The sequence below is a fragment of the Aulonocara stuartgranti genome (assembly GCF_965226115.1).
Source record: "Aulonocara stuartgranti genome assembly, chromosome: 18".
Classification (NCBI taxonomy): domain Eukaryota; kingdom Metazoa; phylum Chordata; class Actinopteri; order Cichliformes; family Cichlidae; genus Aulonocara; species Aulonocara stuartgranti.
In genome coordinates this window covers 17,064,201-17,077,483 of record NC_138954.1, presented here as the reverse complement: position 1 = coordinate 17,077,483, position 13,283 = coordinate 17,064,201, and the positions used below count along the sequence as shown (strand labels likewise).

General features: G+C 38.3%; 2 protein-coding genes across 2 annotated transcripts; one reads left to right on the top strand and one right to left on the bottom strand.

The window, feature by feature from the left end:
- Nucleotides 1-3,649: 3,649 nt before the first annotated feature.
- efcab14 (EF-hand calcium binding domain 14) lies at nucleotides 3,650-11,803 on the top strand. Its single transcript, XM_082513136.1, has 9 exons — nucleotides 3,650-4,412; nucleotides 4,968-5,116; nucleotides 5,268-5,413; nucleotides 6,138-6,236; nucleotides 6,342-6,449; nucleotides 8,601-8,753; nucleotides 8,871-8,979; nucleotides 9,066-9,197; nucleotides 10,258-11,803. The coding sequence occupies exons 1-9, from the start codon at nucleotides 4,237-4,239 to the stop codon at nucleotides 10,434-10,436; spliced, it is 1,251 nt and encodes a 416-aa protein (XP_082369262.1). The 5' UTR covers nucleotides 3,650-4,236; the 3' UTR covers nucleotides 10,437-11,803.
- znf830 (zinc finger protein 830) lies at nucleotides 11,571-13,279 on the bottom strand. Its single transcript, XM_082513137.1, has 2 exons — nucleotides 12,689-13,279; nucleotides 11,571-12,602 (listed from the first exon to the last, which is right to left on the bottom strand). Exons 1-2 carry the CDS (start codon nucleotides 13,188-13,190, stop codon nucleotides 12,046-12,048), a joined length of 1,059 nt encoding a protein of 352 aa, XP_082369263.1. The 5' UTR covers nucleotides 13,191-13,279; the 3' UTR covers nucleotides 11,571-12,045.
- Nucleotides 13,280-13,283: the final 4 nt, after the last annotated feature.

Here is a 13,283-nt window from a genome sequence, read left to right as displayed (position 1 = left end):
AATTAATATACATGTTTTCTGATTTTGATCCACAACACGATAAGGCAAATAAAGGCAATATCTGTAATATCGATACCAATGCTGGTATCGGTATTGGACTAATACTAGCATGATAGGACCAATACTTTGTTTCTATCCTCTAGGCTCAGTCTGTAGCCCACTGAATTGTGTTGAATAAATTATTGCTTTTAGAAATGAAAAAATAAACCTCAGACATCTTTTTTGTGTTGACTGCCATGTCTATTTTAATTATAGCCTATTGCACATTTAAACAGCAGAATTTGGGCCAAAGTTGTTTAGAGACAGACACATTTACATTCCAGGTCTCCAAAAAACACAGCTTCGAAATATATGAGGAGCTGAATGGTATGTTTTGTTGTGTTTACTCGTTGTTGTGGAAAGAATCACAGAGATTTAGTGGTCATTAAAATGTGTTCAGAATTTATTAATTGTAATAATGAAATAATACATATAATAATCATCTAACTTCTCATTAGATCTGACACAACACCTTCCGTAAGCTGCCTTAATAAGATGAAAGTATCAGTATTGGTATTTACTTGGTAGAGGATCGATACCAAAATGGGCAGTGTCGCACAGCACCAGTGCAGAAACAACTGGGAGCTGTCGGGACATGGTCATGTGGCCTACAGCGGGTGTCTTGTGGTCTTTGACACAGTGGCAGTAAATCCCTTTGTTTGCAGGCTGTGACTGGGAGTTTAGAGCCTGTGTCAAGGCTGATTTGGCTCAATTCTCATAAGAGAGAAGTCAGACTCACCACTCTTCGTGCAGTTCTCAAAACAGTTAATTTTTCATAACAGAGCTCACCTGTGCAAAAGACACTCCAACAATCAAACATTTTGCCATTTGGTAAAGCATGAAGAGTCCATCAATCGCTTCAACACCATTTAAAGACTGAGTATTTGAAATGTTGAGGTTTTTTCTCAAAACCTTACTTACTTTGGAAAGAGTTCTGGAAATGAAATGTGAAGGATTTAAAAAAAACAACTTTATAAAACTGATGAAGAAAAGCAAAATAGTGCTCAGAAACAGAAAACAGCCAAAGAATATACATAGTGAGAACATAGCATCAACTACTGTACAGTCCAGTAAAGTCAACAACATGCATTCAGCAACCACTTTATTAGGTACGCCTGTTCCACTGCTCATTACAGTAATCCAGCATAACTCAAAGCATTTAGAGATGTAGTCATGGTGAAGACAGCCTGCTGAGGCTTAAACCGAGCATCGGAATAAGGAATGTCGGACAGGTTGGTGTGAGTATTTCAGACATTGTTGATATACTGGGTTTTTCCTGCACAACCATCTCCAGGGTTTCTGAAATACGAAAATATCCAGTGAGGAGCAGTTGTCTGCGTGAAAGTACAATGTTGATGTCAGAGAAGAATGGCCAGACTGCTTCGAGCTGATAGGAAGGCAACAGTAACTCAACTCGTTGCCTGCAAACTATGCAGAGGAGCATTTCTATTTGTTGCAAGAAAACCTCTGACAGTGTGTTACTGCATTTATTCTTTCACACATATCTGAAAAAAGTTTAAAGTAATTTGATTGAAAAAATTAATGCAATGCTGGACAGTATTCGGGAAAGCGAGCAATCTAGACTTGTGACAAAAGTACAAACTGTTTTGATGAGCTGTCAGATTCAAGGTAGAAGTGTGTGAACACAGTAACGAATACTTTTAGAAGTGAAGTCTGTCTAGAAACAATAGCAGTGTGTGTAAAAACAATGAGAATGTCAAATGTAAGTGAGGAAATGCGTCACTGATTGGAGCACTGCAGTAAGAGTAGTGAGAATGACTTTTGTGCTGTGAGAATTGAACCAAAGCGACCGAGGGAAACTGTAATTAATGTATTTCTTCTTTAGTCTTCTCATTTGTTTGACACAGCAGGTAACCTGTGAGGAAAAAGGTAGCATGGAATTTTTTTTATTAACAAATCACAACTTGGCAACATTTTCCATCAAAATATGATGACATTGATAAAATATCACCAACACAGAGCAGACTTGAGGGTTTTTTTCTTCTTCTTTGCCTTAACTTTGATTGTTGCTTATTTGTTCATAAATATTTAATTCTTTGGAGAATTGTAAGATTTGAAGCCAAGTTTTCAGGGAATTTAATCCTGCAGTGAGAATAATGTTGCCCAGATGCTCTGACTCAATTAAAGATTTTTCCTTTAAATATTTATTTAGAATATTAGTGAATTATTATTGTTACCCTTCAGCCATTCCTTAGTATTTTCTGTGGTTTGGCTGACAGGGTATGTTGTCCTGCTTGGGGAGTCCATTCCCTTCAGGGTGTGTGATTGATCTTCACTAGTGTGTAAGTGGGTGTCAATATACCATCCATATGAAAGCCAGAACCTAATGTTTCCCAGCAAAGCAGTGCACAGTGAGTGAAAAATAATCAGTGTTATTCATTTTACCTGGTAGTAGTTTTAATTTTTAATTTTTGCCCAGAATCATTAATGTTACCATTTAAAAAAAAAAAAGAATAAATACATGAATAAGTAAATACTGCTGAGGGAATAAAAGTACAAAGAATTTTTTTTTTAAAAAAAAAAAAAGCATAAACTCTTTTACTTGTGGATGAAAATGATCACTACTTTAAGTCCCTATTTTTAAAGTGTATAAATAGGATCTTATAAAAGAATATCATAACTGAACGAGTACAATCTCTAATGTAGGTGTAAGTGGATGCAAGTGTTTGCTAAGTTATTTTTTAACCACAACAACTCCTCCTGTTGTTAAACAGCATATCTTTAATTTGCAATAAGAATTTTTTCCATGTTAATTATAAAATGTCATCATGATTTGTATTTTAGCAACATTATTAAAGCCTATATTTTAAAACAGTGCCTCATCTAAAAACATGGAAAAATGAAAGAACCAAGAAGTTAACATATAAACCCCTATTGTTATGCTATTATAAACTTTGTCCCAATTTTATCACAAATACACAAAATAAGAGAGAGAATTATATTGTATTATATTTATCTGATATTTAAATTATGTGTGCCATGTGCACAACACTGTTCTTAATTATTGTACTGTAATTTACATCCTGAACTTAAGTGAACTTTATTTATTTCAGTCATTATAGTCCACTTGAAACCAAAAAACAAAAAAGTAATAAAAGACAACACAAAAATACAATCATCAGTGATTACACCGTGAAATTTTCCAGTGTTTTGAGAAGTAGGAAAACATCACTTATCAGTTAAAGAAGGCACAGTTAAAACTATTATGACCAGATTTTCTGAATCAATTGGCTGACACATTTGCATGTAACCTCCCTCAGCAAAGCATGAAAGGTAGGAACATTACAAGACAACAGGTGCTTTTAAAGTATATAATAGACTGTAATCAAATGATTAAATATTCATAGACTGTCGTCTGTTTTCTTTAAAGCTCCATCAAATTTTTTGTTTCATATATATTTATATATGACTCAGCGTTATTGCACCTACTCTGTGTTCCACTGTTATCGGTCTTCTTTGATTTGCAAAACCCTGGCTCACAGTGACAGATTATAAGTCATTTACAACAGTTTAAATATTATCTGTCACTTTTTGACACGACCGTGCGACTGCTGTCTGTCTGTCGGGGACGGCTGGTGTTTTGCTCCCATGGCTCGCTCCCTGTCAAAACGGAGCGCAGGAAGTGGCACCGTTTTGGACCAATGAGCTGTGAGATTACTGGGACGCCCTACCCAAACAACACAGGCAGCAGAACAAATTGTTGTTGGAAATATGTTTACGATATGACCGACAGGTTGTATTGATTTATTTAAACACTTGAATGCTGTGTTTCGGAAATGACACAGGTCAGAGCAGCAAATTTTAAAATTCAATGAGACGTTGTAAGAGCACAGCGGCGACCAGCATTAGCAAACGTTAGCAAGCTGTCAGATGCTAGCCGAGGAAGCTAACCGGTAGCGCGTTTAACAAGTTATTTTAGAGAAGCTCCTTTATTTGTCGGAGGGTAACGTCACACCGAACACTTTGTTCGTGCATTATTTGTATGGTAAAGAATCCAAAAAACCGATGTGTTTTTATCTATTTGCACCATTGCCTGGTTGAAATTTAAGCTAGCAAAAGGACGTTAAGTTAGCTTAGCTCCGCTCCGTAAACTTAACATCTACCAAACTGGACAAAACATTGGATTTAGTGGGGTTTAAATCGGGCTCGGCGGGTTCGCTGACCCCTCAAAAGAAGATGAAGAAGAGGAAGGAGCTAAATGCTTTGATTGGTCTCGGGGACAGCAAGAGGAAGAAGACCAAAAAGGGCTCCGGTCACCGGCTTCTCCGAACCGAGCCTCCGGACTCGGAATCGGACTCGAGTTCCGACGATGACGACTTCAACGGCATGAACGGCGGAGTCAACTTTGGGAAGTAAGTAAGCAGTTTAACGAGATTTTGTTACGTGTGTATAGCATGTTTTTTCCTACGCAATTGACCTCATTAATAAGATGCCTTAAATTCACTTTGAGTTTCTAAAGAAAATCTGAAAGTGAGTTCTACCTCTGAATTCACTTTTAATAACGTGTGCTTGTGTTTTAATGTGTCATGCTTTGGGACTGGCTTGTCACTATTTTATAAACTTCAGGGATACATGGGAAAATGTAAAAATAATAAATATGTTTTTCAGCATCATTTCAACAGTCAGCTCCCATCGAGCACACTGCCTTTATAGTGCAGAGATTAAAAGAAAACCTCTTTATTGTCAGATCAATTCACTCTCCTGCTTCTGTGCTCGGAGCATCAGGAAAATCATTGACTGTATAGAATCTACCCATCCAGATTTCTGAAGCATGATTGCTTACAAATAATCCTCATAATTCCCATAACATAGCACACAGCTTTCTGAAAATATCTCCTTCATTAAAAATGGAAGAATGTGTACGGCTGTAAAGCTGTCTCACGTTACTGTGTTTCTTCTCTTTACAGAAGAAGCTACACACAGTGCTGCAATGTGTGCTATCCCTTGTTTCTGTTCATCATATTAGCTGCCTGTGTCATGGCCTGTGCTGGGCTCATATGGATGCAGATTGCTCTGAAAGAAGATTTGGACTCCTTGAAAGAAAAGCTGCACAGCAGTAAGACTCCTAAACAAACCTTGTTATCTTTTTGTTATCACTGAAAAGAAAAGAAAAAAAAGGTCTTGTACTTTGTACACAAGCATTTTATATGCTAGTTAAACAGTCACATATTCCTTTATTTTAACACTTATGTTGTTTTTTGTTACAGTGGAATCCAGCCAGAAGGTTTCGTCAAGTGAAATACCAAAATTAAGCGAGGACCTGAAAAACAAGGAGAGACAGCTTGATGATATTGAGAACGGTGGCAGAGGCCTGAACAAACTCTGGTCCAATCTGACAGAAATGAACCGAAAGGTCAGTCATAATGTCTGTCTGGAGGTTTTGAAACCACCTCGACATTTACTCAGTCATACATACAAAACTGAGCTGTTAATGATAAGCTACTGAGTGGTAGTTAAACTTAGAGTGAGATTTAACTCAGGATGATGCACTTTTCATACCATGTAGCTGAAAATTGCTTTAGAAAAGTTTTCGAAATTGCAGATATAATGCATGAAATAGAAGTGGTGCCAACAGTAGTAGTTAAAGTATATTTTTTTAATTTGTGGTGTTAACTTGTAAAAAAGAAAATGCATAATTTATGTTCCTACAAATTGGATTGGATTTTTTTTAATTTTCTGAAATGATAGGTAGGAACAAAGAAGAAGATTTTTACATTTATTTAGTCTCTTTAGTCTTAAGTTTAGGTTTGCTGAGATAAAATGATTGAATATATAAAGATGCCAGTTTGTTGAAGTCACCAGACTAAGACGTCAGCTTTTTAGTAATTTATTAACAAACATGTTACATTTTTACTGAAACATTCAAATTCAAAGCAAGATGGACAAAATAACATACCTAGTATAATAATGTAATAGTAATACAGTCCAAAAGCACCACATACATTTGTTTTAAATATGTAAAACAAACAGAATATTGTAACATTAGTGATGGTGAATTTGAGGGATGTTCTATTAGATTGCATTTTTTGTTAGGTGTTCCTAATAAAGTGGATGGTTTGTGTCTTTTATTTGTACAGATCAGTTTGCTGGACTCTGCTGTAAACCATTTAAAGGCCAACTTGAAATCCGCTGCTGATTTAATTAGCCTTCCAACAACAGTAGAAGAGCTTCAAAAGGTGAGAAGAAAAGGGTAATAAAAACAGAAAAAAGATGCCTTGTACTTTTTTCCCCCTTTTAAAAATTTTGTTAGAAGTGACTTTACAAATATTTTTCTTTTCCAGAGTGTTGCTACAATTGGGAGCACGCTTACAAGTGTACAACACGATGTGAAGACTATGCAGGCTGCTCTTGAAACTCAGAAGAAAGATGACGACTTGAAGGAGACAGTGGTAAATTTATCAGTGACATTTGTAATAGTTTGGATTGAACAACTGACAGTTGGTACAACTACATGTTGTGACTAAAGAGCATATCAGATCTTGAAAGCGCTTCCTCCACACATTCACACTTTCAGATTGCTTTTGTACTTCTTGCTTGTGTATGTTTGCAGTTGACTAATTGTACTTTTTCCTTATTTGGCCATTGTTTGCATGCAGTTACATTAATGTATGTTGATAATAAACCTGGGAAAGATTTCAGGTAATAATTACATTAAATGCGCAAACAATTTCTGAAAGCAAAAATCTGAGACCGCTTTAAACACTCAGTTTTTCTTCTTTTGTCTTAGTGTCATGTCAGGGAGCACAGATATCTTTAATATTTCTGAAGGAAAAATGTCTTTTAAACTGAAGCGAAAATGGCTAAAGCTACTTGATTCAGAAAGTGTATATAGGTATAAGCAATTAGGTTTTACGTTTTGTTTTAATTGTTAATTATGCAGATTTAAGCAAACGAGAGAACAGAAAAAATTCCCTTTAATAATTTGCTCTGTGTAGTTACACATGCAAAAAACATTTTTAGTCACTTAAATGTAACTATTTTTATTCTTAATTTTTTACTTTCCTTCTAGAATGTACACAACCCTCTTGTTTGTGTTATTGAGTGCATGTGTTATCTGAGTCAGTGACCACTCTATTAGTTACACCTGTTCAACTGCATGTTTAGGAACATCAGCCAAACACGTGGCAGCTGCTTCATGCATTTGGGCATGTCGTTATGGTCAAGATGAGCGAAAGTTCAAAATGAGTATCAGAATGGGGGATAAAAGTGATTTAAGTGAATGTGGTATGGTTGTTGGTGCCAGATGGGCTAGTCTCAGTATTTCGCATATTGTCGTTCTACTGGGAGTTTTCCTCATAACCATCTCTGGGGTTTACAGGGAATGGTGTGAAAAAGAGAAAATATCCAGTGAGCAGCAGTTCTCTGGGTGAAAATGCCAGAGGTCAGAAAAGAATGACCAGACTGCTTTGAGCTGATAGGAAGGCAACAGTATCTCAAATAACCACTCGTTATGTACTAAGAACTGAGGTTGTTCTGAAGGAAAAAGGGGATCCTAGCTGGCACTATCAAGATATGCCTAATAAAGTAGCCAGTGGTTATATATCTCAGTGTGTCTCAGTAGTTACGACTGTTTCTCAATGTTGATAAATTGTATGAGAGGCAGAAGGGTCCATGAGTATAGCCTTCCCAGCAGTTTTTCACAAATATTGAAGGGTTAATGCAGTGTTGGCAGCTGACAACCATCACAGAATAATCAGTAGCTGTATTCCTTCAGAAATAGGATAGGGCTTCAAGCTTTAGTATTTCACATGAGCAAAGCTGAAAAATTATTTTATGAGTCAATGTCAAAGTTGGATTTCACTTATGTTGTTTGACAGCTTGTCTGTTTTTATTTACATCTCTGCTCCCTTCAAATGCTGCTGAAGGCTGCAGATCTTATTTATTATTTATGTATGGACGTATAGAGACAGGTGTGCGCATAAAACAAGTACTGCGCGCACTGGAATGAATGCGTTAAATAACTTGGTGTCCTGCTGTCTAATGTACTTTCAGTCTCACTCAGAATTGAGACATATCTACTCAGACATGACCAAGGCGTTTCAGTCGATGAAATGTTAGTTGATCTGCTTAACTGTTACACAGATCCAAACCAGAAGCTGAGGTGAACTTCGCCACAGCGAGATTAACTTGTTAAACCACAAATGCATGCATGCTTTTGCAGTTCTTGTCAAGCTTACATTGACGGAGTTGCTGGGTTAAGAAGGTCCTGTCATTTCTTGGATTCATGCCTTGTGTTTCCATCCATAATACATGAAACAAGTGCCAATCTATTTTGGGAGCTTAGATGCTTTAGTTTGCAGAGTGAAACTAGGTCAAATATCCGAGACGACTGCAGAATGTTTTCTCCACATTATTTTTCATTAGCACAACAGGAAGATAAAAGACACACAGAAAGTAATTGTACACTTCCATCTACCTGATACCATGACTGCAGCAGTCATATGAGGTACACTGTCAACCTGAACCTGTTAACACCTTGGTATAAAATCTATTTTCCCTTAACTATGAGATGGTTGACATGTTCTTTTTAATCATTATAGGACATAACAGACCTGAGAAAAGCCATGAGTGAGGTTAACAAGACAGAGGAGCAGCACCACACATGGACTGATGAGCAGATCCACATCCTCCTCTCTACAGTGGCAGATCTTCATCAGAGAGTGGCCTCATTAGAGAACGGCTCAAAACAAAGCGTCAGTAATATGATGAGCCTTTTTTTCCCTTCCCTTTGATGATTTTGTGGCGTTGTGTTGATACCAGGATTTACAGGAACACTGTAAGCACTTTTTATTTTATCTTCTGCTGTACAGTTGAACAACAATGACCCAGCACCTGAAGCAGCAGTCAGCAGTGAAAGTCCAGCAACTGAGGCGGTGAACGAAGCTACAACAACCAAAGCAACACCGGGGGATGTGCAGGGTAAAGTGTAGACAAAAGGGAGCTCATATTTGCCCCGTGTTGCATTTTAATGCTTATTTCTTCTTTATTTATGTATTTTCTGACAGAGATCACCACCCCGCTGACAGAGCCACAGACGAGCAGGCATCCTCCCTTTTTAACTGCAAACCGCTCGAGGAGACATATTTGGACAAAATGTCCAAAGACTGTGTCACTGCCTGGCATCGGTTCTCTGACAGGTGCACTCTAACACTATAAAATACATATCTCAGCATTCATAAGAAAAAAAATCAAAATATTGGGAATTACACACGCTGGCTTTATTGTGAAGTTAAATGAGACGATTGATTCTTCGCTGTAATGAAAGGAGTCTCTGCTTGTTGCCTGGCAACCTTACCAAGATGATAAGACTACCTTTCAGCCAACAAATAGCCCAGCGCATAATCCCCTAATCTTATTTTGATACTTTTTTTGCATTGATTCAGCAAAAGGGATACATTGCGTTAATGAGCTTTCGAGGCGCTGCAAGAACAAAACCATCGCAGTCCTTTCATATCCTTGTAGTACAGTGAGGCTAAATCCACACTTATATGAAAATGATCTGTTGTCAGAAGAATGTTTTAGCATCTCCACACATACTAGCAAACCTAATATCAGGCATTTCTAAAAGACTCAGTTGTAGGGTTCCTAATGCTAGAGTGGTGCGGAAATGCATTTTTCTTAGAAAACTGTAAATGTGTGGACATGCTCTAAACCTATGAAATTAGATTTCTGTCAAATGTCCTGGCATGAAATGAAACATAATTAAGAGCAAATAATTGAATTTCATGAGTGCAGGTATTGATTGCAGGACGGAAGAAGGACACTACTGTGAACGGTCACTTTCTAAGCAGTGATGCCACAACCTCTGGATTAAACAGGTTCAGTTTTGTGTGGTAAACTGAGCCACACCATGGCAGTTATATACCATATTTGTTTACAATTAGGAAATTGCAGTTTGCATTTCCACCCAGTCACTATATGTGCAGTACATGTATCTGCTGAAGACTGGGCAACTTTTTGTTGGTGGTTGTATATGCCTTGTATTTCGGCTCTAACTCTAAAATCATAAATGCTGAATCCTGATGTTCTTTATGATTTTTTTTTCTTTAAATCTTAATAAGCTATGTGATGTTTTAAAACAAACTAACAGGACAGAAGTGAGGAGGCTCCAGAACTTGTTGCTTTGCTTTTAGCAGAAAATTAAATATTTCCAAAGTGTACAAATTTTGTTTGTAATTAAAATATTTTTTGTTACAGACTTGGAACGCATGTTCCAGCAGACAGATGCTGAACAAAATTCATTGAGTCTGACCTACGAGGACCTGAGGGAAATATTTGGAACATCAACACCCAGCCATCGTATCGTCAAGTGCTTTGACACTGACGGGGATCAGAAGTATTCGCTGAAGGAGCTGAGAGCTGCTTTAGGTTTGTGAGCACATCATCATCACCGAGAGCAGTGAACAGTATTGAATACCCAGCTGGGTCTGTGGGGTTTGGGTTTTCCGCCTCTTTTCTGTAATTGCTGCACTTTCCTGAACTGAATATTTATCTTACTGATTGTGGAAAAAGTGACACTGACATTCCCCGTACTCGCTCCCCATCCTCGAGTCCATTTCGACTTAGTGTCAGCCCCAAAGCATCTTAAATTTTAACAGCAATCCAAATGAGTATCTGTATATAGAACATCCAGCTCCTATGTTAACAAACGGCTCGGTTTATATTATTAATCCATGGAAAATAAGTGTGAATTATTTTGACTCTCTTGCTTTACCCTGAATCTTAAGACTTGCAGTGTTCATGTACTTGTCTTTATTTGTTGGTTGGTTTGTTCGTTCCTTGGACCAACTGTCTCATCTTGATGTAAAGTTTTTGTGTATTTAGCTTTTACTGAGGCTGTAACTGTCAGTGTATAGCAGACTTTCCTCCTGCCGGCACCTGGTACAACTCACGTAAACTTTATTTATAGAACATGAGATAGAATTTTATGAATGTTTACAAATGACTACTATAAACAGCTTTGTCAGGCTTTTGTTTTGGTTTTAGACAATTTCCTTACTTCTCCAAAAACATACTTTTGTATGCTATTTTCTACGCTGGATACAAGTTTGATTGTTCCTCCTCATTTACCTTATTCAGATGGTTTGGATCATGTATATTATCCATCTGTACATGTATATCTAGTGACTGTGGTTCTGTTTTATGCATTTTCCTGATGTTTTGCAGATTTGAAGGGCTACGAACACTTAAAGTCACGTAAAAGATTTTTAAAGCCGTAACTCATGAGGCATATGTAGCAATAACAAAATGATTTAGATGTTACCTGTGTAGAATTGCAGTGGAAAGGCAGAAGACATAGCTCACAATATGTAACAGGTAGTATAAGAAGCACTGATCGTCACTCTGGACTTGACTCATTTTATGCCATTTAAATGGCCTCATAATGTTGTACTTACATCATAAATTTGTCATATTCAGACTTTGTTGTATGCTGTAAAAATGTATTCTAATCTAGTTACCTTGTAAATGGGGTTGGGATGATAAAAAAAAAAATTGCTTTAGAGACATAATCCAACATGTTGCATTTTTTAATTCTGTTGTGCTTTGCATGTTCCTTTTTATGTAACATGAACGCATTATTTATAACTTAACGTAGGCGACTAATTGTTTTTGCGGGACATGGGTTAGCTGGCTTTGGTCGCCATTGCATAGATTTTGGGTCCATGCTGCTACTGTATGTAAATGAGAGATTTTATGAATGTCTTTGTTTGAGCACCAATGAATAAACATACAGTTAAAGGTTTGATTGTTGGATTCCCATGTGTCATAAGACAAAGTGGCAATTCTCATGTGTCTGTGGCACTCAGGTCTTTTACTAGAATTATATCCAATCCAGTCTGAAATATACAAAGGGAGAAAGATTTGATAGACATTTTCACAAACTTCACAGTTTTTGGAAACTGGAACAAATTGGCATCCACCTTGAGGAAGGCTATAACAATATTCTGAATAAAACTGAGGTCAGTCACACATATCAAGAGAAAGTCAGGCCAGAGCTCCTTTGGCTCTCCAGTCCTGCGACAAAAGCCCCAGCAACTCCTCTTCATTCTCCTCCTCTTCTTCTTCAGTGCTGTCGCCAGTGTCCACTTGTTCCTGCTTTCTGGGCAGAGACTTGCTCTTCACCACATCCCGTCTGTCCCTCAGTACTTCCACCCTCTTGTAACACTCAATTTGTTCATCAATTTCATCAATCTGACGTTCAAGTCGCCCCTCCTCGTCTTCTTCTGCCACGATGGCCTCGGACTTTGTGTTCACCTGTCGGATCTCCTTTTGAAACTCTTCCCACTCCTTGTCCATTTGATCCTTAGGAGCGTCCACGTTGCGCACTTTGGCATCTCTAACCGGATCGTCGAAGAAACCCTCCGGGAGCGCCTCGGCTGTGTTGTCTTTCTTCTCTGGGATCTTTTCCTGAACGTCTGCTTTGAGGATGGAGCCTGAATGGGAGATTGCAGGCGTGGGTGGGATGGAGCTGTCAAAGAAGTCAGCTGGTAGTCCTGCAGCTTCATCCTTCTGAGCAGGCGGATGTGTGGCCACCTGTTCACCTGTCAGAATCAGAATCAGAAAGGGTTTTATTGCCAAATGTTGAGCGGGTTTACAACATTAGGAAATTGCTTCAGTGCAAACATACTGTTATGTTTGTATGTCTCCCCAGTAGCTTCATTATCATCATCATCGTCCTCATCATAGACTCCAGCCAGCAGGCTCAGTCCTGCAGTCTTCTGTGAAGAAGCAGCTGCCCTCTCGCTGGGTTTCTCAAAGAAATTTCCTGGCAGTCCTAACGAAGGCTGACCAGGAGCCGCTGCGGGTTTCGCCTTTTTTCCTTTAACGTCCTCGTCGTCGGGTGCTTTCCGCTTCAGTGGCTGACTCTGCGGTGTCACCGGTTGAGTTTTTGCTCCCTTCAGCTCAGCAACCTTTTCTTTGTGCTGTTTCCCAAGAACATGCGCCGACCACAGCAGTTCGGACTTCACCTGCACATTGCACAGGGTACAACTGAGGTGGCCGAGACTGTTGTATTTAGCAAACGGAGACTCGACGCGTTTCTTGTCACTGGCTTGCTTTTGTTTCTCCCTCATTAGCCGTCGAAGTTCCTCTTGATTAACAACTTTCTTCCCTTTCTTAGAGGTCGCCATTCTTGTAAACAAAAACAAGCTCGTTAGCTAGCCAGCGAGTTGCTTCTGGAGAAGTACGCGCGTCTCATAAAGATGACGCAATACAATAATCTC